Consider the following 26,829-nt stretch of genomic DNA (forward strand, 5'->3'; position numbering starts at 1 on the left):
TAGAGAATTGACTACTGCAATACAATGGATTATTGTTGCCTTTATACCATTAAATCCGAATAATTTTATTTAGAAATATAATATGTACTCATCTTTTTGTGATTTTTTGTCCTTTCAAATGTTGCAAGAGTGTAACTGTTTCAACACTACTATACGTACGAAGTTAATTTTTGTCTAATCCCCTTTGAATAGATGCAAATCTAAATATTTCTTATATCTTTTGAGATGAAGTGAACCCCTCATGAATTTATATATATATATATATTCTTTAAACCAGAGATGAAGTAAATACACCACAGGAGGTGAATGACAACGTGGCTTATGAGATGATTCAAAGCGGAAATATAGGTAGTATGAAAATATTAATTGTTCAATTTTCTTTTTATTCTGCACGATAGGGACATAAAGAAGATTATGAAGTCAAATACATTTCCTTGGTTATATTTTACATTTCTGTTTTATTTTTTTTCACTTACCAAATTATATTGTGCATTGATCCTACACATGGTTGCCATTATTAATTCATTCATACTCTGGTGAATAATCTATGGTATTCACATCATCACATGAACACACGAATGTTTTGAGTATCCCGAATTACACCTAAATAACTAAATTTAATCTATATTACATACGCATATACATAATTTATTTGTTTGTATGAAATCTAATAGCAATCTCCAATTTATTATATTCATCTCAGATTTTCTAGAAATATAGAACACCTCTTGCAGTCCATGGTTGTCGTATAAATATATTGTAACGTTTGCTTTAGTTCGTATGGATTGATTGGTTTTGGAGTTTTAAAGTAGTGAACTTATAAAATATGCTTTATGTTTCTGAACAAATGTAGCATACTCAGAGTTAAAACTCGATTCATCCCACTCTCTCGTCATCGCCCGTGAAAACGTAACATTCTTCACCAGACTCGGTTCGATTGGACGGGGTGACTTCGGCGTGGTATGGAAAGGAGACCTCCGCTCAAAACAAAAACATCTCGACGTTGCTATCAGGCAAATTCCAGGTGATGGCTTGTAACACGTTACGTTAAGAATAATTGATAAAAACCAGTTTACAACGACAGAAATTCAAACTATTTATGAATTTAATTTCATTATGATGTCATTCTGGACATGCAGATTCATTTTGGAAAGTAAACCAATACAATTAAGTTAATAGCTTTTTTATGCGATGTGATTCCCCTATGTATGAATTCAACCAACCAGACTTACATTGGAAGTGGAGGGGGGGGGGGGAACTCAAAGGAGGCACGTGCCCCTTTTGAATACCAAATATATAATTTTTTTATTTTCTCTTCGCTTGTCCAGAAATTAGTCATGGGAAAGACTGTTAAGGATTGAAAACATCCCTCTTGTCTGTTTATTTTTAAGTCGCCCCTTCTTTTAGTAGATTCATGGATCTGCCTCTGCCAATGACAAATCTCTTTAAAAAATATGAAAATGAATTGTTATGAAACTAAATTTTGTTTGTTATATAATCGTAGATCGCTGGACAAAATCATCACAAGTACTTCAAGCCATCAAGATACTTCACAAGCTATCGGATCAACCAAATATTGTCAAATGTCTCGGATATTGTAAAGAACAAGGTAAGTGAAAACTCTTGAATAATATTGATATTCGAAATAACATTTATGAAAGACCCAGTGAAACGTATCTTCCCTATTTTTAATACTGGTATGGTGCTTATTTGCCCCTTACCCCTTCAGAGGGAACCCATCGAGCGAGAGTTGGCAAAGTGCAGATTTAATAATAATAAGACATTTATAATGCGCAAACATATCCACCCTATTGGGGGTGCTCAAGGCGCTTACAATAAACTTAACTCACTACTGGTACAACTTACAATTTGGCCATTAGATAAGTTTTTAAACTGGCCTTGAAATGTTCTACTGATCTACAGTCTTTTAGTTTAGTTGGAAGATTGTTCCATAGACGGGGAGCTGCTGATGCAAATGCACGATCTCCCCATGACCGTCTGGTTTTGGGAATAGAGAAATCGAGAGAAGTCTTAGAAGAGCGAAGACCAGAGCGACCAGGTTTTCGAAAATCAAGAAGAGATGAGATGTATTCTGGTGAAGAGAAGGTCAGCGCACGATATACTATCAGAAGAATTTTATAGGTGATACGGTGTTGAACAGGAAGCCAATGAAGGGACTTAAAGACTGGTGTGATATGGGAAGACCTCCGCCTATAGGTAATTAGACGTGCTGCGGCATTCTGAACAAGTTGGAGCCTCTTTACTTGAGACAAGGGAATGCCGTACAACAAAGAGTTACAACAATCAATGCGAGAAGTAACAAAATGCATGAACAAGCTGCTCAGCGGCTTTTTTAGTGAGATATTTGCGAACAATATGGAGATTGCGGAGACTGTAGATCGCAAGTTTAACACTGGATGATACTTGCGATTCCATTGTCATATTTGAGTCAAAAATTACTCCTAGATTTCGAACTTTATCCACTGGAATAATCGATAAGGAACCAATATGCAAATTTGGAATTGTCAGCTTGGCGAGTTGCAGCTTAGAACCCAGCATAAGAAACTGAGTTTTATCATCATTAAGCTTCAAATAATTCTCCATCATCCAGTTCCTAATTTCACTTAAACAGGCTTCAACACGAGCAATCCAGGCATCAACTTCCTATTGTGTAGGAGAGCACGAAAAATATATTTGCGTGTCATCAGCATACATATGGTGATTGAGATTATGCCTTTTGATGATATCATGAAGAGAAAGAGTGTAGATGTTGAAGAGTTGCGGCCCAAGGACCGACCCTGGGGCACAGAGAAGGGAAGATGAACTTTGCTCGAGACAGCTCCACGTACACACACTCTCTGTGATCTGTTTGAAAGATATGACATCAACCACTGGTGAGCCCGTCCACTAATGCCGATAGACTGAAGTCTGTCCAACAGTATGGCATGGACAACTGTATCGAATGCACTACTGAGATCGAGCAGGATCAACCCTGTAACTTTTCCATGATCCATTCCAGTGAGGATATAATTTTGCACGAGTCAAAGGGCAGTCTCAACACTGTGTTTCTCACGGTAAGCTGATTGGAAGTTGTTCTGAAGGTCATTTTCAGTAAGGAAGGACCTAATACGTATTGAAACAATACGTTCAATAACCTTCGATAAGAAACTTAGATTTGCCACAGGTCGATAACTTGAAAATTCTTGCCTGTCAAGATTTGTTTTCTTCAGGAGAGGCTTGACGTGAGCCTGTTGCATAGATGCTGGAAAACTAGCACTCCGAAGAGATTTGTTGACAATGTCTGTAATATATGAAGCAAAGTCATCAATGCATTCTTTTATCAAGGAAGTAGGAACTGGATCTAGGTCACATGACGATGCTGAAGAATCTACAATAACCCTCCTGATCTCACTTACAAAAGCCGGAGCAAAGTCAGTCATCAATGGAACATGCATTGATTCACATTGCTGCACACGTTTTTCTAATTGCAGCTTGGCGTCAATGTCATCACGTATCTTGGTGACCTTGTTAAAGAAGAACTGGCAAAAATCCTCAGCCAGTTTTTGGTCAGAAGAGGAGACCGGAAGAACGGACTCTTTCTTACGATGAAGCAAAGTATCTACTACAGTGAAAATACGTCTTTGGTTGCCTTCACATTCTTCAACACACTCTTAGTATTTTGTTTTTGCCTGCTCAATTTCCTGAGAAACAACCTGACGTTGTTTCTTATACAATTTGCGGTCCTCTTCACTTCTTGTGTTTCCCCACTTACACTTACGCCCATTTTAATCGGCAGAATGCCACCAAGAGATCGGAAAAGAGGTGGTGGTTGCGAGGTCTTCTCTCATGTGGTAACCAGGAATTCAATGAAACAGTTCAAGTTCAAGTTCAAGTTTATTGATTTCCTTTCTTCACATATATACATTGGTACAAACAGGACATTAAGTGATTAACATGGTAAATTTTAACAAAGGAGATAATAACAAAATAACATAATTATTAAAGATACAAAAAAGTCAGTATAGATGACACATCTTGTCATTGACAATTAAGTGTTGCAAAGTAAAGTCCATAACCTGTTACTAATATTAAAGTCATGAAAGAAAGGAGGAGACCTTAAAGAAGCTGGGCTTGTTAACGCAAGGTCACCAAAGAGAAAATAATATATACTTGAATGTTTAATACTTTAAGACATCTAAACAAAATAAGCTAACGTATATTTACATTTAGGTTAAATCTAAAATATCTGCAAAAGGGATAGGGTTGAAAGCTGGAAAGAGGAAAAATATACAAGATGGAGAAGGAAACAGTAAGTGTGGGGGGGGGGGCAAAAAGAAAACATGTGAAAGAAGAGGGTTTCAAGGATAGGGAAAGAATGTTGGAGAAAAAGAAACACAAAAGAAGAAACAAATCAAAACAAGAGTGCAAGTTGGTTCAGAAATTATTGTTAAGGGCCAGCCTGTGAAAGAAAGAGGGGAATATAGGCATGATTAAATATTTTCAGCATAGTTACTCAATAAATGTAATTTAAGTTTGCGTTTAAAAACAGAGATACTGACAGAAGAAGTTACATTAATAGGAAGTGAATTCCAATACTTGGGACCAGTACAAGTTAATGTGTTCAAGGCAAAGGTAGTTCTGACACGTGGAATGTGAAGTGCAGTTGCCTGTCTCATATTATAACTATGAAACTCATTATTCTTTCTAAAAATTTGTGCCAACACACTCGGGAGAGTACCATTTTCAAAATCATACATGATTGAGCCTAACTGTAAGAAGTAAATATCTTCTTGCTTTAATAGTTTATTACTATAAAACAAAGCATTTGTATGAGCACGATAATTTACATTAAAAACAATTCTAACCACCTTTTTTGAGCGATGTGTATCTTATCTAGCTGCATTTTTAATGACTCCCCCATGCCAACACTCCATAATTAAGATAAGGCAAAATTAATGTGGAGTATAAAATAAGCAAAATTTCTTGTGGAACAAATGAACTTAATTTATAGATTACACCAGTATTTTTAGATATAGTTTTACAATTATTACTGCAATGGGTTGCCCAAATCAGCTTCTCATCAATACGAACAGTTCTCCAAAGTTAAACCAGAATCCGATGGTTTACTAGAAATTGTCACTGATACCTTTCTCCAACGATCTACTATTCATGCAGGTAGTATTCTGTATGAGTTCATCTCTGGGGGTACACTCCTTACCCATCTACAGACTTTAGGGGTGCAATCTCAACCTACGTACAGTAATCTCAAACCAAACGGTGCTCGTATTGATGAGGGTACACTACTTAACTTGGCATGGCAGGTTGCTAAAGGAATGCAGTTTCTTGCATCTAAACAGGTATTTTGATTTCTTGATAATTTTATACCAATAATCTGTGATTCCATAAAGAGGGGTTTGATAAGGTATTCCTAAATCTATGACCTTGGCGCATCCTTACTATAATTTGGCTAATCATGTGCGTCCTTCCGTTTGTTTGAAGCAGCTTTTCTCCGTGGTTTTCCACTCAATGGAGCTGGAATTTTTTCTAAACATGGTTAAATTGTTCATAGATTGTCATGAGGGGGTTGTTTGTGGTATTTTGGTCGCATTATTTAAAGTTTTTTTACAATTCGTAACTTTTTGGCATTCCTTTTCGCAGCCCTGAGTATAGCTTCGAAGTTCCCAGTCCCTTTAACCTCTCTCGGGTCAGCGAAATACAAAGCATGCATGCGCCGCTGGCGCGTTTCCGTTTTACACCCTGGCGAAGGCATTTTCCGGAAAAGTAGCCAAAAAGCGACTAGTGAAGAGTCTACGTCTACGTTTGTTTACATTATCAGCTGGGCGCGCGATCCAAAGTCCGCACCGAAGTTATCCGCAGAACATACCGTACTTGCAAATGCAGCTGAGCTTATACTTTCCAGGTTCAATACGAATGTTTGCCTTGATCATTTGCCTTGCCGATTTGCTGATGTCTGTCTTTCTCTCTATCTGTCTATCTCTCAAATTCTATCTCTATCTATGTAACTGCAGTATCTATCTATCTAATAATCTTCTCTGTCTCTCTCATTCTTTATCTAACATCTATCTATCTCAAATTCTCTATCTCTCTCTATCTATCCATCCATCTGTCTGTCTTTCTCTATTTCTCTCTCTCTACCTACCTATGTAACTACAGTATCTATCTGTTAATTTGTCGCTCTTCTCTCTCATTCTTGATCTATTTGACATCTATCTCTCAAATTCTCTATCTATCTCTCTATCCATCTGTCTGTCTGTCTGTCTCTCTCTATTTATCTATTTTTTAACTAGAGTATCTATCTATCTGTTAATTTGTTAATAATCTTCTCTGTCTCTCTCATTCTTTAATTATCTATTTAATATCTCTCTCTCTCTCTATCTATCTATCCATCTGTCTGTCTTTCTCTTATTCTCTCTATCTATTTATCTATCTATTTTTTAACTAATCTATATGTTAATTTGTTAATATTCTTTGTCTCTCTCCCTATTTATCTATCTAACATCTATCTATCTCTCATCTATCTATCTCTATCTATCCATCTGTCTGTCTTTCTCTATTTCTCTCTATCTATATATCTATCTATGTATCTGTTAATTTGTCTATCTTCTCTGTCTCTCTCATTCTTTATCTTTCTATCTATCTAACATCTATCTATCTGTCTCTCATATTCTCTATCTCTCTCCTTCTCTAGCATCTGTCTGTCTTTTTTCTCTCTTTCTCTTTGTCCGTCCATATTTCTATCTACAACATCTCTCTCTCTCTCTCTCTATCTATCTATCTATCTATCCTTCTCTCTCTCTCTTTCTCCCCCTCTCCCTCTATATATCGACCTCTCTGTCTCTCCCCCTCTCTCTATCTATCCATCCATCTCTCCCTCTTTCTCTCTCTTTCTATCTATCTATCCACCTCTCTCTCTATTTCTATCTATCTATCTATCTGTCTATCTTGTCTCTATCTATTTATCAGTCTTCTATATCTATCTTTCGGCAGCTTCTAAGTGTATCAATCCATCAAACTTCAATTTGTCTTTCCATTATAAGTATCTGTTTATTTTGATTTTGTCTGTCATTCTATTCATTTAGTTAATAATTTATTTTTAGAAAAAAAAACTATCATAAACAACGCGACTGCAAAAGCATGTTCGGATTTCACTCCTGACTGCCGCTCTCTCTGTACATGAAGTGCCGAGGAACTCTGTGCTCTGATCAGTAACTGTGCAAATTGCATGCGGTGGTGGACTCGCCTGTGTCACACGCTGCATGCAACCACAGAAATTCGTTGCATGCAACCAGCGACGTGCGTAGACTCTTCACTTGTCGCTTTTTGGCTACTTTTCCGGAAAATGCCTTCGCCAGGGTGTAAAACGGAAACGCGCACCCCGCTGAGGATACCGCTACACGCGTCACTATGCATCAGAAGTAATCGCAAACGCGTAACACAACTCACAAGCGATGTGTATTTCTTGCGACGGTACATGTTGCAAAACTTCATCACAAAAGATTTATCTCCCGATTTCTTTGACATACAAACAATATTCTCACTTCACTGTCACCTGCTTGCTGATCAGGTGAGAATGAAGTGAGAATATTATTTGTAGGCCTAGAATCTATGTCAACATCAGTGAAATCGGGAGATAAAACCTTCATGATGAATCTTTGAGAAGGTTACCTTTTCTTGATAATTACATGTAGGTCAATCCAATGACCTACCTACCCAATTTCATTAAAACATCCTTTATATTTAATCCTGTATTTTAACAGATTCAGCTACCTGCTACTCAATGCTCCAAAATCAAACTGTGCCAGTGCTCTGTTGTACACAGTTCAGTGCATGGTTAGTATTTTGACGTAAAATGTAATATTTATATTGAATGATTGATGCCGCAGTGAATCTAAATTCCAACATATGATGAAGTTGTTTGGTTGAGTCAGATAATCAACTCAGTGCTAAGTTCCAAAACCCAAAATTAAAAATTTCTTAATAGATTTGCTATTAACCCTTTTATTTAAGGGCAAATTTGATCAGATTTTCTTCGGAACATTGGTAACACTGGCATTTTCTTTCTTTGCTACAAAATTAATGTCTCTAAAATTCATTTACAAATATATATGAACTATATTTAGTATTATGTTCGCCAATTCATATGTTAAACTTTATTTCTGTGTGATTAACAAAATACTAATGTAGTGTGATTGTAATAAACAAGCATTGGTAAAATGATTTTACAGACTGTCTCACTCATTTTATCACCCCCCTTTCTCTCACTCTCACTTCTTTTCGACATCCTGCCATACTTATATATGATTGAGCAACCTTTAATTTAAAAAGTACAAACAACCGCAGTCTAATGTACATTGTAAGGTACATGTGCAATGTACTTACATATTTATTTCTGACCCAATACATGTAATCATAACATTTCTATATCACAATGATTGCCTCTTGACTGCTTACTGAATACACCGTGTTCTAATACATATTTCCATTTTATAGTTAGATTTGGATTTCACTCTGTAATGATTATTGAAGTTCTTCCTCCAGTTCAACCCAAGATGCTTATAGTCAGGCAGCATATGTCATCTACTTCGAAAAATTGGCTAAGTCTGATTTTTCACTTTTATGTGATTGGTGACATCACAAAGAACAACTTTCAACTTGGTGACAAATTTCTAATGGTCATCTTGACCATGTGAGGGGTCAAAATGGGTTCAATAGGGGTCAATTTTTGGAATTGCCCCGGTTGTATTGGGTCATACATCAAATTGTTTGTCTGGTTATACTCAACAAAAGAATGTACACAACCATATACTCTTGACCTCCCATTAAAAAGTTATGACCGGAAATGTCAAGAGGTCAACGAACTTTCGTTACATTATAATATTATATGGCAAATTACACTGAAGGTGATAAAAAGCTAATGTTTTCGTTTCTTTTGCATGTGTGTACTTTTTTATTTTTTATTTTAATAAGTTCATCTTCAGAGGTCATTATCCAGAAGATATTAAGGGTCAAGACAAGGTCAGGGAAAGGTCAAAAGGTCAACAAACTTTCATTGGTATCCAAAATACACTTAGCGGTTTGAATCTTAGAAGTAGGTTCTTCATTTGGAAAACTCTTTAAGAAGACATCATCCATTAGATAAAAAGGGGTTAAATGTGCTCATTTAGGAACAAAATAGATAAACAGTGATATACGTCGAATAGTTTAGTGTGGTATTATGGTTTATTGCAGGAATACCTTGAAACGACTTGACAAAACCTATGAAAATCGTATCATCTTCATGATGTTATAAGTGCAACCAGCTCTTTCCGAGTTTCTTGATTTAGGAATTCAATTCAAGTTCTTTTCATTTCCAATTTAACGGTCTTTGATATGTAAAGAAACATTTCATCCATTTGCTTTGTACAGAATATTTTAATCAACAGAAAATATTGTAATGTCCTGGGGTATATGTGTAATACTTTGCTAATAAACACATCGATTGATCAGTGCTCCCAACTCCAAAGAAAGATGCCTGACATCTTATTTAACTTACGAATAAGATAATGAGGTAGGATTGACGATGATACGATAAGTTGGGCTCCAGTTGTTCCTTGATTAATTGGAACGAGTGACGGTTATATTATTTCTAAGAGGCAACATTTTGCAGGCATGCTCATTGTAGTCGTTAGTCATGTCCATTATGCTGATGTGATGTATTCTGACCATTACTCGATTTCTGGAGCCAAAAAAGACTGCACAATATTTCTGATTGTGCTGTCATTAACACGGCTTTAGGCCTACTATTTTATCAAGTGTTTATCAAGTTTTTTTTTCCAGAGCATACAACGTGAATCTAAACTTAATACCTGTTCTCACGATAGTGATATGCATAGATGCTGATTTTTCTTTTGTCGTGTTTTTTCCTACTTGGTGAACTACCTGGATGTTGCCAGAAAGAATAATCACAAATGTCATTGAAGTAAACCACGGCCATGCCGCAGCGGGCGGGGGTGGCAGCTGCCCCCAGAAATTGTTAAAACTTGCATTTTCTTTACTGAAAGATACATAATAATTGACCAAAAGTATGCACGAAATTTATAAATTTCTCTTTACAATTATGCAAAAACGGCCCCGATGATTAGCTCAGAACAGCACAGCACCAGAAATGTGTAGTCCTTCTTGACTCCAGAGATCGAAATGGTCAGAATATATCACATCAGCATAATTGACATACATGACTACAATACGCATGCCTGCATGATGTTGCCTCTTTGTCAGAAACAATATATCCGTCACCCATTTGAATTAATTAAGGAGCAATTGGAGCCAAACTTATCATATCATCTTCAATCCAAACCTCATAATCTTATTCTTAAGTTAATCCAAATGAAATGTTATGCATCTTTCTTAGGAGCTGGGAGCACTGGTCAATCGATATTCCGTTAACATAGTATTACACTTATACCCTACTACAATACAATAATTTCTGTTGATTGAAATATTCTGACAAAGCAATGAAGGAAATGTTTCTTTACATATCAAAGACTAGTAAATTAAAAATGAATTGAGCTTAAATTAAATTTCCTTAAAAAAAGAGAAACTCGGAAAGAGCTGGTTGAAGATGATAAGATTTTAAGGGCATAAGGATCTGTCAAGTTGTTTCAAGGTATTCCTGCAATACCATGATACCACACTAAATGCATTCGACGTCTATCTCTATTAATCTATTTTGTTCCTAAATAAGCCCCTTATAGTCCAGTCAATATAGGGTTTGACCCACCACTAATTGCAACACTGGATATTCCATTGCAATGCTTTCAAGGAAGGTCCCCTGAACAACATACTACAAGTCCCAAGAAATCCAAGCAGTGGAAATTTATAAAATTTGCATATTATGCAAATTAGCCATAAAAAGTTAGAAAAGTAAGGAAAATAGTCCAAAAATTACAAAGTAAGGGTCCAAAACAATTTTATTTAAGCGAAAATTCATGATGAATAACTTTAATCAATGTTTTTAATCAAAAGTGCAAAAAAATCTACCTCATTTGCATAATATGCAAATAAGCATCCTTATATGGAAAAAAATGTCAAGATATTGTGATTTTTCTCTCATTGACTGCTTGAAAATCTCAATAATGTTGAAATTAACATGCTGCTATCACTAAGGACGTTGAATACATTTATATGAAGCTTAGTATCTGTAGTGTCATTTGCATATTATGCAAATAAGTATCTAACATGTAATAAATATTCAAGAAAACACACTGGTGAAAATTGCAAGTAGATTATCTATTGAAATTGGAATATGGCAATGCCTTACAGGAAGTTAACACCATGTGAAAAGTCATTAAACAGACAAGCATAGGAAAATCACAAATTTGCATTTTATGCAAATTAGCCATAATAATTTGCATATAAGGAAACTAATCCAAAATTTGGAAATCAAGTGCGGAAAACAATATAAATTGAACGGAAGCTCATGATAATCTTTACAAATTTAATAATTCTTCAAATAAGAAAAAATTGTAAATAAATCTACATCATTTGCATATATAATTATGAGCATCCTTGTATGAAAAAAACAACCCAGAAATTTGGATTTTTCTCACACAAACAGTTAAACCCCATTCCACAGAGAGCAAGACCTCTGAAAGACTGCTGTAAGACCATAAAACTTGCTTGATCTTTCAAGGGTCATTCAACGAACTTTCAAAGATCTCCGATGTCTTCCACGATTCCTGATAGATCTTTCAATGGTCTTTGTGGTCCTCGTGAGTCCCAAAACTATTAGTCATTCTATGATCTTTAGGCAGTCTCTCAAGATTTTTTCGGAGATTACTGTAAGACTCATGAGAGATCATTGAAAGATCATCGAAAGATAAATGAAAGACCAGGCAAAGTCTATGGAAAGAATTCTGAAAGATCACTTGGTGCATAAACATCTCTGAAAGACCATTGAAAGATCTCTATAGGACAGGTGTCTTTCAGAGTTATTTATTATTATTATTTTCAGAGTCTTTCTGAGCCACTCCACAAAGATGACAAAATTCAGTGATCTTGGAGACTGCTGTATAAGACCTTGCCAATTTTGGGTCCTTCAAAGGTCTCCCCTCTGTAGATCTAGATCAATATGATATGATTACTAGAAATGCCTAGTACATTAATTATCAGCTTGATATCTAAAGTGGAATGTACATTTTATGCAAATAAGCATCCGGCATGTTATAAATAATCAAGGAAACTTGTGATATTTTCCTCTAAAATTCCACGTAGATTATGTGTAACCATGATGACCATCCTACACTTCTTCTTGGTTGATATTGATTTTTTTCATGAGCAGTTACCACCGTGGCAGATACCCCAAACATATCATGCAATAAGGAGTCAGTTCTACATGGGTCCCACTGTTTGAATGCTTCATATTTCCATCCAAGTCTTGCTCTCTCCTTGACTTGGTAGAGTCTTTGCGTTTCTTGCTAGTATAGTCCACGCTAGCATGCTCCTTGATTGTCAAGTGATCAGCACAAGATGTCACACCCAGAATAAATAAAAGACTTTCTCATGAAATCAGTGTTTACTGCAATTACTGGCATTGCTCTTTAAGGATTTGTTAGCCACTTTGTGTTACTCATTGGTATACTGTGAGGGTATACAGAGGAATAAACCTTTCAGAAATTATGGTACCACTAAGGATGTTCGTCTGGAGGAATGCTGACTTTCACAGTGTCATGCAGTTGTACTTTGGACAATCATACAACTCTCTGTACTGAAATCCGACAAGTCGAGCATAGGAGATTGAATGTCAATCAACAAGACTTTGACAAGAATCAAACCATTACCCATGTCTTCTTCCGACACAAGTTGCCTCAATGAGACACTGGACATAAGTTGTGTCGGAAGAAAAGTTTTATAGGAAGGCTTGCGCATGTTGAGCTCCTAAAGCATCAGTAAGGTGAAGCTCAGAATTGCTACAATGCATTAAAGAGGACCATAGAATGGTTTGTAGACAAGCCTATAATACACAATTTGTTGACCGGATTGGCAATGATCCAGGCTGCAACAACTAACATGTTGGAAGCCCTTAATATCATGCGCTATGACTACATTGGAAGACAACAGATTTTTAGTGTTAGTATTTACCACTGATCATGATGATGATGACGCTGCTCTGCAGTCCTGGAACCCTGTTCTGACCCAGACATGGCCAGAAAACATATTTTTTAGTCAAGCGGGTGTAGCCAAACTACTGAAGAAATTGTTAAAGAAAACAACCTGCATGAAGCTACTAGGCCAGATGGAATCTCTGCTACACTTCTTAATGAGAATACTCTGATCTCACCTGCCATAAGTTTGCTTTTCTTTGCCTCCCTTCTGTCGTTCCCATCCATATAAGAAAGGATTGTCAGCTCTAACAAACTACTCACCAATTTCAAATACAGTGCTTTGTTCTTGCCAATCCCATCATCTTGTCAGACTAACAACAAGGGTTTAGGACGTGAAGAACACATTTCCAATATTTTCCCTTAAATACAAATTATATCAGGATAAATATGCATGCTTAGTGAGCATATTGATTTGAACAGCAGTCAATGTGAGAAAATCAAAATTTCTTGACATTGTCCATATATGGATACTTATTTGCATAATACGCAAATGAGGCAGATTTGCTAGCTTTTTAAAATAAAAACATTATACTTATTTATTCATCATGAAATTTTGTTCAAATTACTTGCTTTTGACATATAATTTATAATCTTTGGATTATTTTCCTTATTTTCTCTTTTTTAATGGCTAATTTGCATAATATGCAAATTAATTTTCAGGCATTGGGATGAATTCTCATGCTTAGTGATAGTAGCTTATAAATGTCTACATAAATGAAATGTTTTCAAGCAGTCTATATGAGAACAATCACAACATCTTGACATTTTTTCCATGTAAGGATGCTTATTTGCATAATATGCAAATTAGGTAGATTTATTGGCGCTTTTGAATAAAATCATTGAATACAGTTATTTGTCATTACTTTTCGCTCAAATTAAATTGTTTTGGACACTTAATTTGTAACCTTAGGACTATTTTCCTTATTTTTCTAACTTTTTATGGCTAATTTGCATAATATGCAAATTTCATAAATTTCCACTGCTTTGAGTTTTTGGGACTTTTAGTATGTTGTTAAAGGGACCTTCCTGAAAAGGATTGCAGTGGAAAATCAAACGTTGCAATTAGTGGCGGGTCACCCCCTATTCTGGCTAGATTGACTGGACTATTCATATATTAAATGTCTTAGATACAGACTTCTCAAAATAAAGAACCCACGAAAAATTGGACTTCTAGGATTCTAGTCGCTTTTAGTGTATTTTAGCTACATGTTGACCTTTGACCTTTCCCTGACCTTGTCTTGACCCTAATATATTCTGGATAAGGACCTCTGAAGGTGAATTTATTAAAATCGAAAATAAAAAGTACAAACATGCACAAAAAACCCCCCGGAAAATAGCTTTCTTAATACCTTCGATGTAATGTGCCATATATACAATGCAACGAAAGTTCGTTGACCTTTTGCTATATCCGGTCATAACTTTTTAACGGGAGGTCAAGAGTATATAATTGGGTACTCCTTTTTGTTCAGTATAACCAGACAAACAATTCGATGTATAACTCGACACAATCGGGGCAAAAATTGACCCCTATTGACCACATTTTGACCCCCTCACATTGTCAAGATGACCATTAGAAATTTGTCATCAAGTTGAAAGTTGTTCCTTGTGATGTCACCAATCACATAAAAGTGAAAAATCAGACTTAGCCAATATGTCGAAGTAGCCGGTAAATCATGACATATGCTGCCTGACTATTAACTTAATTGAACCTCCTATCTATATTGAAAGAGAAGTCTGCTATGAATCAGTTGTCTAAATATATTTCATCCATAAACTGCTTGGCTTTCAGTGTGAATAGGCAGTCTAGCTGTACATACAAGATTGTCACCCCTCCCCCCCACACACTTTGATAACGAAAAATGACTCCTACCCCCTGTGCTGCCACGGGTAATTGCTGCTAGTATTAATAAAGATGATTAGACTAGTGCTGATATGAACGATTTCGAGAAGAACAAGGACGACAAATAGAATGTTTAGAGTTGATTTTGGACCTTTTTTTTACATTTGGACATTGAAAATATTAACAGACCCCCCAAACACCCTGATTTTTCGAGAAGGATCTGATGTTTATAGGAGGGTTTCGCAGCAAAGATTTTCCTTATAATGATTGTTTTAGTATCATTATATTTTTTCTTTATCACTATATTTTTTCTTTACAAATTTAGATTATTCATGGAACTCTTTCTGCTCACAACGTGTTACTAGGAGATAGAAAACAATGCAAGATATCAGATTATGGACTATCCAGCTCACTGTTTTCTGACCAAGATGTAAGTACAATATCTAATACAGTATCTGCTATGGAATTTTCGCCAGAACAATAAATTTATTTATCTAGATGCTGAAAAGGCATGCTAGGCGTTTACCAAACAACAAAAATGATAGACGAAATCAGTCGGAGACGAAATCATCTCTTATTGTTGTTTATGAAATTTGGCATTGTTTCAAGCGTCGAATTAACTGGATGAATTAGATAGATAATGTGTTCTTTTATTTTAAGTGCATTTGGTGTGTATAAACAGTGGTAAATAGATATATATATATGTATATACCAAACACTCTGCCAGTTCTAATAATATTACTGAAATACATTGAAATAAAGTCATCGAATTGAACCTGAATTTACCAATAGATAAAATTGGAATAATCGTCGAAAATTGCCCAGTTTGAGGATATGATTTTTAATCTCTAGAGTTCATTGCTTTGCTTCAGGGGCTTACGAGCTATATTTATTTTGGGGGTAAAACAAAGATTACACATTGAATGTTGAAAAAATGTGTGGAAGAGAAGCGAGCAAGCTAAGGAAAAAATGTTTTGTTTCATAAAATGTCGTATAAAGTGTACGACATCCATGAGACAATTCATATCTGAAAAAGGGAATGGACTGAGCCAGGGTTGTGTCTTATTACGGTCAGATTTGAGAGCCTGCTAATGAGGCATGTGCTATTGCAATAAATTTAAACACGTGTAATTATTAACATTGAAGATCAACAAATGTCAACGTGGATTAAGTAAACACATAGCCAGACTGGGATCAATGGGAGGGTGCACACTGTTAAAATTGCCACAGTAAGAGAGAACCGAATTTTTGTTTGGTTTTCCTTTGTTTTTTTTTTGCTTTTTCATTTTTTCTTCTAATTACCAAACGTCCCTTATATTGGAGTGATGACTTTTTGTGGATTTCTTTTTTTTGCTTGTCCTCTTTTTTGTGACAAAATGAAACCCCTTCAGAAAAGAAAAAATCCTGGATCCGCGGCTGATAGCTATCCCAAAATATATTTGTTTCTCAATGAAATGCGATAATTTTTAGCACCTTTTCATTTCATGCTCATTTCTTAGAAAGCCACAAGATGGAGTTCACCAGAAACCATGGTAACGGGTAGCCCAACAACAGAAGGAGACATCTGGTCTTTTGGTATCGTATTTTGGGAAATTGTAACGTTAGGTAAGGAAGAGAAAGATAATTATAGAAGTATAAATATACATTACCAAAAATTGTGTCCTGTCTAGGGAGTAAAGCTTTCATACTGGCATGACTGGTGTGTACTGGAGCTTCCGCCACGCAACAGGGAGTTCGGGAATTCAAACCCCAACCGCTAAAGAACAAAAGACGATAATAGGTGGAATTTGTCGCTACCCTGTTTGGTGCTAAACGATTCAATAATATTTATATTTAAAAATTCTATTTCAAACAATAAATTATGGATTTTTTCATGCTGTTGATATAATAGTTTCAATATCATCAGTTACAATGATAATTGTAACATGAAACATCAAATGTCTTTAATATCAGGTTGTATGCATCTCAGAATCACATATAGTTGAATAGTGCATCATATAAGTTCATATTTTTTTCGCTTTAGTTTCAATGTTTGATTTTAAAATCTATTTACTACTTTGTACATTTCGTATGCCTTTATGCCGGTTGCGTGTCATCTTTCATTGGAATGGAAGAATGAATAATAGAAAATAATGGAAATAAAAATCAAAGAGTCATTAATGCAAATATGTTTATGCAGAGCACGAAAGGCTGAATATCACCATCTTGTTGACGCTTGTTGAGCAATCGTTGTTCTTAATATCATGCTGTACGTGTTGTATGATAAATTTTAGTCCCGTTAGACCGTCTTCCAATCACAATATATTGCATCGAGTCTTGTTCTTATCTTCTTTTGATGCTGATAGGTGCAAGGCCATACCCTAATATGACATTTACCACTGTCCAGACGGAGGTTGCTAATGGTTACCAGATGCCACGCCCTCGTCACTGTGCACAAGAAGTGTAATTTCAGTTTCACTCAGCCGTCTAAACTTTAGATAATAAGTGTTTTCGAAGGAAATGTCTATAGACAGACGCATAAGTAGATCATGATGATATTGTGTCAATTAACCAATAAAACCACATGGTTTACAGAAATAAAAACACAAAGGAAACTACTTAGCTTCATTATCAAATATGTAGACATATAACCTAACAATAGCAGGCGCCATGAAAATTACGGATACATTCCTAATTCCGAATCTTCGTAATTCCGAATGTTCGTATTTCCGAAGGTTCGTAATTCCGAAGGTTCGTCAATCCGAAAACGAAATAAGGTTCGTAATTCCGAAGGTTCGTTAATCCGAAAACGAAATAAGGTTCGTAATTCCGAAGGTTCGTTAATCCGAAAACAAAATGAGGTTCGTAATTCCGAAGGTTCGTCAATCCAAAAACGAAATAAGGTTCGTTAATCCGAAAATTAATTTTGAAAAATTTTGAAAAAAATATTTATTTTGGTAGCAAAAACGGTGTTGTCATTACAAGATTACACGATATTATGCAATGACGATCGATGATACATGCATGTGTTGTGGCCATCAAGCATTATAGGTTAATTTCGATTTTATCTGAGCAATTGCTGCCTAAGCAAATGATTTAAAGATGCAGGGGATCAAGTGTGTTGGTCGCGTGCGAGTAACCTCTAGATAATAGGATTTGTATTGGAGGGGATGTCATTTTTAATAACAGCTTCTGCTGGTAATAAAAATAATACTATAATAATGATCCTTGTGAGATGTTGAAAGCGCGAATCGCAAGCTCAAACTAGTAGACATTTCATGTAACAAGACGTGAACTTAAACATTCTGAGCAGTTTTTTTAATCGTGAGAAAGATGTGTATCCTTCTAAAGAAATTATTAACTCGAGGGCGAGCTGTAATTTGTTTATATACTGACCTGTTTTAAGGACTGCATTTAGTGACTCATGAATAGAATATATATCTCACGAACTAAATAATGAGAGCGCGAACCGCAAGCTTAAAATTTGTGATATTCCACCTGAAAACTGGACATTTTATATTTTTTTGTAACCAGGAATAGAATGAGTTCCTCAATAAACAATACTTGATGCGAGCAAGAATCGTGAGCCAAAATTTTCCAATTTCCAACCTGAAAACTGGACATTCTAAGCATTCTTGTAAAAAAATAATAGCTGGGAGAACAGTTTTCAGAACTGAAGTGGCTTCCCTGGGTAAATAATATCTATATCATTATTATCATTCTAGGCCTACATGAAATTTCCAAAAGTTTGAGCACGTGATTCGCTCGCAACATCTCACAAGGATGCCATTTTAACAGTAATTGACCAAAAAGGCGAATTTTACATCTTCAGATTTGATTTCTTTTCCCCCAAACCGCTTGCTCGCTACGCTCGCAGAAATGAAACGTAAATGTATAATTTATCAATCAGTGATCACTTAAATTTTGTTGCTCAATTCAATTACTACAAAACACACAACCTCTTTACACAGATGATAATCTCATGGTGAAAATATACGTTTGCACCAAATTGCCCCTATTGGCCCCTTTTTTGGCTTTGCCCCCCCCCCAAGGAAAATATATTCCGCCGCCACTGATTGAAACACGCATCTTCTTCATGGCTAACTGAAAAAGTTCTTTAAATGTCCCCTTTAGATCAGGTCAGAGCTTATATATTTAAAATTTCTGTTTGCGATCTTGCTCGCAGTTATTATCTAAAGTTAGTTACATAGGCATTTCGTTTTGAAGATCACAAACATATTGCCCATCATATTAAAAAAATATATATAGCTCGTTCTCACATTATTTAAAAAGGGTTTATCATGTTATTACATATTTACTTTATTTTATAAGTACACTGTTGGTCATAAAGGTGGAATATTTTTTTTCACCAAATTTTCACAGCGTAATTATTACAACATGATTTGAATATGGCATTTATGGTGCATGATAACCACTTTACTTTATTATTCTGCCTTTTACACACGTTTGACAGTGATATTTTACAAGTTTATGTCCTAAGCGATGGATGTCATGAGCATAGAACAACAACGACGACAATATACAGTAAATTAAAGGATCATGAATATTTATTTTCAATCTCTCTCAGTTTTCCAGATGACTTCTTTTTTGTGATTTCATGGACAAATTTGCATCAAACTTGAGTCATTGTTCTTACTCAGTCGCTAGTATCGGGTATGTCCACCCCTGGCACGAACCAGCGCATGCAGAAGTCGTGGCATGCTGTCCACAAGCTTGTTGATGACGTCAACAGGCATAGCGTCCCATTCTTCCCTCAGAGTATCTGCCAACTCCTGCAGATTTTGAGGAATGACCTCTCTGTCATTGATGGCTCGGCCTAGGGCATCCCATGCATGCTCTATGGGGTTCATATCCGGCGAACAAGCTGGCCATGGCAACTGTACGACGCCCTCTGCCTCCAGGAATTCCCTTACTGCAGCGGCCCTGTGCGGTCTAGCGTTGTCATCCTGCAGTCGGAAATTGTGCCCATACGTTCGTCTTGCATATGGAAGACAGTGGAACTCCAAGATATCTCTGTAGGGGGCGGCGTTGACGTTTCCGTCCGGAACCACCAGTGGCGTTTTCCCTCCATAATGGATGCCGGCCCATATCATCACTGAGCCGCCTCCGCCTTGAGTCGTCTCGTGGATACATTCATCGCGAAGGTTTTCCCCGGCTAATCGACGAACTCGTTGTCTCCCATCCTTTCGGTCAAGGATGAACCGGCTCTCGTCCGTGAAGACCACATGTTGCCAATGTCCTGGATGAAGCCTTCTGTGCTCCCTAGCCAAAAGAAGACGAGCTACTCTGTGGCGAACAGACAGGCGTGGACATTTGGTCAACCGTCGTGCTCGGTAACCATGTTGGAGCAATCTGCGATTAACGGTTGACCGGGAAACGTTGATCCCATGATACCTTCTTCACAATCGACGAAGACGGCTCGTGGCCAATTTCCGGTTTCTGCGGCTGAAATTCAACAGTTGGCGATCATCTCTTCTTGTGGTCAATCTGGGACGTCCTGGAGATTTCCGTGGCCGCACATTCCCCTCCTCAGGTTGACGTTTTAGAATCTTAGAGACTGCACTCTGTGATATCCCTACTGCGATATCAGTCTGTTTGTAGCCCTCCTGTCGCAGTGCTACCACTCTCCCGCCTGTTGCTGTTGCCGTTGGACCAGGCATAGTCCAGGGAACGTCTCTACCGATTTTTATTTCAAACGGTACAAGGAACTCGAAAAAATGCATCCTTCTTATACACAGTGCCAAATCAGGGAAAGGATAGAATATCCCATGCATAGGCTTTTATAGTCTACAACAAAAGAATTTATTACGTAATTCAAATTTCTCACGTTATAAGGTGCCATGAGCCTAATTACATCAGGAGGGCTCAAGATATTCGTTCGACCCAACCCATTCGAATTTTTTTCAATTTGATGTTGCTGATTGACAAAACTGTATGAATATGATTCAAAATCTAACACTGATTCTAGAAATGGTAACTACTGAACTTCCTTCGCCCAAATTGGGAAGATAAAAAAGTGACTTGGAACTATTTTTTTGACTGGCGGACTAATTAGGGCTATTTTACTGTTTGAGTCGATGAATTTGCTCCATTCATAGTTATCTTCATAAATGGCAATTTATTTTTAAAATGAGCTAGCTACGCTACCCTTTCCTGGTCAGATATGGAATGCCAGATATATATCCTATCCAATGGTAGTAAACATTCCACCCTCTAATTTCACATTTATTTTTTATGAATTTTTCAAAAGTGCCATTTTAACACACAAGTCTATGAGGAATGTTTTACGCGCGTGACACGATAATGTCACCTGTGTAATGGGGAAACATTAGGTAATCACTCAATTACCATTTTGTCTACGCGTAGCCTTTCAAATACCAACAAAACTGTCGACTTTTATTCAAAAATATTTTATTCCACCTTTATGACCATCAGTGTATAAAGCTAATTATTGACTGTTAGGACTACCCTTTCAAAGAAACAAACAAAAATCAACTTTAAGCTGCCGATCGAGGAAAATGTGGCTGAAAAAAATACTGCCCCCCCCCCTATTTGATGAAAGTTGGATCCGCCGGGAGGGAGGCAGGGGGCACTTGCACCCCCAAAATGAATTAAAAAACAGGCAAATGAATATTTTCCAAAATGGGAAAGTTCCTTTTTTGAAAAATAAATATGCCGTTTTTCGTGTTTTTTTTAGAAATAAAATACTCTTTTTAAAGTATACAAGTTAAGTTTTCAGGCTGGAATATTGCAAATTTTCAGCTTGCGCTTTGCACTCTCATTCGATTGGTGAAATATGCATCCTAAAGAGGTCACTAAATGCTTTCTTTAACAGGTTCCTTTTCTGGTCAGTATGTTTAAGCTGCGTTTTGCGCTCGTGTTAATTTTTTAGTTAGATGCACATCTTTTTAATGACAGCAGAAATCTGCTCGGATTTTTAAAAACTTATTTTCATTTTTTATTGAAATACCCTAAAGTTTTAGCTTGTGATTCACGCTCGCAACACCTCGCAATTATGCCATTTTAAGAATAATTGACCCCCAAAACGTTTGACAACTTCACCTTTGAATAAGTTTTTTAATAAGGAATCACTTCAAAAAAGGTTTTTCTCTACTTAATCACTATCAAACACACAATGACTTCAAGCAGATGATAATCTTAAGGGGAAAATATCACCAAAGTGTCCATTTTGACGTATGAGTTTCATTTTTTGGCTTTACCCCCAAAACGAAAATTCGTTCGGCCGCCCTTGCCTTCCCATCCTCATAACAATTGAACGGCAACAGTGTCCCCCGCCCCCATCCCCCTTGCCTCTGCTTTCCCGGTTTTCATTTTTCGGATTAACGAACCTTATTTTGTTTTCGGATTAACGAACCTTATTTCGTTTTCGGATTAACGAACCTTATTTTTTTCGGATTAACGAACCTTATTTCGTTTTCGGATTAACGAACCTTATTTCGTTTTCGGATTAACGAACCTTCGGAACAACGAACCTTATTTCGTTTTCGGATTAACGAACCTTCGGAACAACGAACCTTATTTCGTTTTCGGATTATCGAACCTTCGGAATAACGAACCGTCGGAATAACGCCACAAATGTTCGGATTAACGAACCCTTTTTCGTTTTCGGATTAACGAACATCGAGGTATAGGCAATTTACGTGTTTCGGAATTACGAACCTTCGGAATAAAGAACCTTCGGAATTACGAAGTGTAACCGAATATTATTATGTCAAATGCAATGTGATTTTGATAAAATTTAGCATTGATTAGATGAGTTATATTGGTAATAATTCCAGGTATCCTTACCTGTTCAGAGCAACAAAGCCGTTCTTAAATCATACATTTTGAATTATCTGTCTGCATGAATTCTATACACAACAAAAAAAGTAAGTCCCCCCTTAAACAAACATCAATAATTTCCTAACCAATGCGAGTTTTTAGTATATTTTTACATGAGCGTGTAGGTAATTTTATAAGCTACCCTCTGAGTAAATGTTGTGGACTTATTTTGCGTCCTGCTTCAGTGAGCACCGTCAGAAGGCAAAAATGTCACTTTTCGAAAGTCACAAGCCAAATATCATGACTTTGATTCCATTTTACTGGAACTAATTCCACATTCTTATCATGAAAAATAGTCAGAAGGCTTGTAAAAGGTACTTTCTAAAGTACGATACAAATTTCTCGGCTAAATTACACGGTTGAATAAACACAAGTCCAAATTTGCAATAATTGGCATTTTTATACATTAATATCAGTAAGAATGAAAGAATATGATGACAGTTATTTTTGGGAACAATTTTCGTCGTTTCATGGTTCAATGAACATTTAATAAAAACAAAAAATACGATTTTCAAATATCATAGGCAAGTATTGTTTCATTTTGGCAACTGAAAATTATCTTTTCTCAACTTTTTCGTTATGTTCACGACCATTTAACATGCTTCAATGATTCAAAGGCGTTTAATTAAACATTCACGCTTGAATGAACAAGCGGAATGTGATGCTCTCTTTTTACGTTATTGGAAAAAATGCAATTCGTAACTATGGATATCTGTTGGAAATTTGACTTGATTTTTATGAAAATCCCGATGTTTAATGCATCAGTGAGCACACAATATTCGAAAATTATGCAAATGAGAAGAAAGTTCAAAGCCTTGGCCCCACTCTGTGCCGTGTTGAATGGTTATTTTGGTGTGCGCGCCTTTTGGATAGTGTTACTCTGAAGCCATGTGCGAAGTTTCATGAAATAACTGTTGGCAGAAGTAGCAAAAACCGTCCATGAAACAAACCCTCAATTCATATTTGTGAAAATTTTGACTTCTCTCATAGACTTGTGTACATTATGGGTGCATATGTTTAAGAATAAGTAACCCCTCATTCAATATGGTAGAAATTTTTTTCAAGGCTGTCTATAGCAATGTCATTTGGCAAATCGATATCTTTATTCATGGATGAGTGAGCATGCATCAAAGTATGAAAATTGGTATTTTCAATGTCACAGACTCATTTTAAAGGGTAATAAAGTGAATATTGAGGGCAAATTCGGTTTCAAATGTTTTTGTTTTATCATCCATCATTTCTATCACCACACACTTTCCGAACTTAAAACATTTTCATGGTTGAGCGAGCACATTCGAAAACTTAGGAATGAATACTCTTTATACGGCATAAATGTATTCTTTTCGTAACAATTTCTCATGATCAGTTTAATTTATGGACAGATTAGTGGTGGACCCAGAATTTTGAAATGGGGGAGGGGCCTATAATCGGGGGAGCCACCAACTTTTTCAAATTTTAACATGATCTAGCAAGTTGTAAAGGATACTACCATAACCCCCTATGATGATACGTCACAATACTGGGCCCCTCCCCCGCTTCCGCGGCCCCTGCAATACAATGTGCTCACTCAACCATGAACATACGATATCAAAATTGTGTGTGGAGTGGCTAAATTATGGATAGTAAATCAGTAAAACACCATGAAATTCACCTAAAAAACATTTTTGTCCAACATTGTACTTGCACAATGCGAAACACGACACTTGTAACTTTCAAAAATGGTCATTTTTAATTCAATCTTTGATTACTTATGCATGACCCAACTGATCAATCTCATATTTCCCCAGGAGTTGCCTAATGAGTGTAGAAAATCACCTACGAAATATCATATCTCAAAATAATTCCGTTCAAACGTTACAGCAATTTTATTTAGGGGGACTTACTTTTATTGTTGTGTATAGATAACATGATGCCATTGTGTATTTGACTAGATACAAATTAGTTGTCAATAGGGCCAGGCGGGATTAGAGTAAAACAACTCATGCACTGTTATACTGTAGCGAGTACAAGAGCAATCTGTGTCGAAAGAGGATCAACATAATTAATAATAGAATGTGTTAATCGCCAATGGAAAAAACCTATGAATTTAACAGTGTTGTATAAAGAATTCTTATCTTATTTACAGGTATGCGATTATGACGGGGTGTTGGAAGAAAGACCCTACAAATAGAACCAACTTTGACCAGATACTGAAGGATTTGGAAAAAATTCTTGAAAAGACTCATGTAAGATTAAACTTTGATTCAATTTCTTCCAAACAAATCGATTTCACGCTACATCTTGCCTTTACTCTTATCAGCCATACATGATTGATTTCATTGTATTATTACTATGCAATACGGTTGTAATCATTAACCACGGAATACATTTCCTATTCCAACTATGGATAGAGTATGATCTTGCAGATACAAAAATGCTGTTCATTTTCAATAGGGAAGATTCGATTTGAGTACTTATTTCGTCTTACATTGTTTCCCTCCCCATTTCTATGTGCATGTCATTCCCCGCTTTTCATTTTGTTCTTGCTTTGTGATTGTTGATATTGACTTATATTTAATAAATATTGAACTATAACTACCTCGAAACTTCAACTATGAATTTGCTTGATATACAAGGCTGAACAATATATATTTACATGACTTACAATTCATCATATTGATAAAAGTCCACTGTCTTTAAATCGTTGAATTTTTCACAGAGCTACCTGTCACTTAATGACTTGGATGAAGGAGTCTACGCGTCTGCTATTGATATTTGAATTATGATTAAAGCATCCTATAAGAATTACATAATGATTATGTGCTGAGGTTGAGGTGCCTTTGCCGAGTGATCTCCGGTGCCTGACTATACATGGGAAGTCGAGAGTTCGATACCCGTCCGATGTACCTACGCCTGCGAGCAAGTCATTTAATCCAGCGCTTCTCAACAGGTGAGCCGCGAAACTCTGTCAGGTTGACCGCGAGAATTTCCAAAAGAAGAAAAAAAATAGGGGAAAACTATAATATATTTCACACGACACGTACTATTTTCAGGTCCGAAAATGTTATATATGATCGGTCTTCGTAGGTCAAACAAAGCATGGGCACGCTTATAGATCATGCATGTTGCAATATACATGCACATCCATTCTATAATGGTTTCAATCGAAATTTTGACGTGAACCCCAGGCCTACATATGCAGTTTAATTGTCGCCCATTTACCGGACCTCAGCGAATGCAGTTTGTTCTCAAACTGTTAGTTTCGAATGTGCTTTAGAGCTTTATGTTCAAATTACACAAAACATACTTTCATCACAATGGACCGTGTTTTAAAGCAAAAGGGTAAGGGAGGGAAACAAATCTACAGTTGAAAAGTCTCATAAGGGAACTGTAAGAAAATATGACCCTGAATAAATTGAATTAGAATTCATTATAACTGGCAATGCTGCAAAACCCAAAGCAATGTGTGTCGAATGTGTTGAAGTTATTGTCAAATAAGGCGCCTATAAAACCGTCAAAGCTTTAAAGACACCTAAACTCAAAACATCCGAAGGGTGGAGGAAAACTACAGGAGTATTTCGAGAGAAAAAAAATGGATTGAATTCACAGCAGAACACTAGCGTACAGATGGGGGGGGGGGGGGGGGAGGATCCCCCAATATATATATACATACATACATATATATATATATATATATATATATATTTGTATATGTACATACACAAACCACACACTCACACACACACACACACACACACACACATATATATATATATATATTTATATATATATAAAGGCCACTAGCCTTTATTGTTGCCTGAAGATCGTATCTGCGTGAAACTCCGAGTAGCAAATCAATAATGTACTGATGAACCACACGTTATCTGTGTAACTTTATTTTATTTCATGCTCTGCCTCATCACATACATCGAGCACTCAAGGATAGCATTCACCAAGCGTATATGTATATATATGTTTATATATTTTAGGAACCAAAAAAAAAAA

General features: G+C 36.3%; 1 protein-coding gene across 1 annotated transcript; it reads left to right on the top strand.

Annotated features, from left to right (window-relative positions):
• The first annotated feature begins 311 nt into the window (after positions 1–311).
• Positions 312–25,603, top strand: LOC121420360 (tyrosine-protein kinase receptor Tie-1-like). Its single transcript, XM_041614961.1, has 9 exons — positions 312–348; positions 854–1,024; positions 1,505–1,609; positions 5,176–5,357; positions 15,329–15,433; positions 16,503–16,608; positions 17,349–17,445; positions 24,971–25,070; positions 25,544–25,603. The coding sequence occupies exons 1-9, from the start codon at positions 327–329 to the stop codon at positions 25,601–25,603; spliced, it is 948 nt and encodes a 315-aa protein (XP_041470895.1). The 5' UTR covers positions 312–326.
• Positions 25,604–26,829: the final 1,226 nt, after the last annotated feature.

This window comes from Lytechinus variegatus, chromosome 8 (genome assembly GCF_018143015.1).
Source record: "Lytechinus variegatus isolate NC3 chromosome 8, Lvar_3.0, whole genome shotgun sequence".
Taxonomy (NCBI): Eukaryota; Metazoa; Echinodermata; class Echinoidea; order Temnopleuroida; family Toxopneustidae; genus Lytechinus; species Lytechinus variegatus.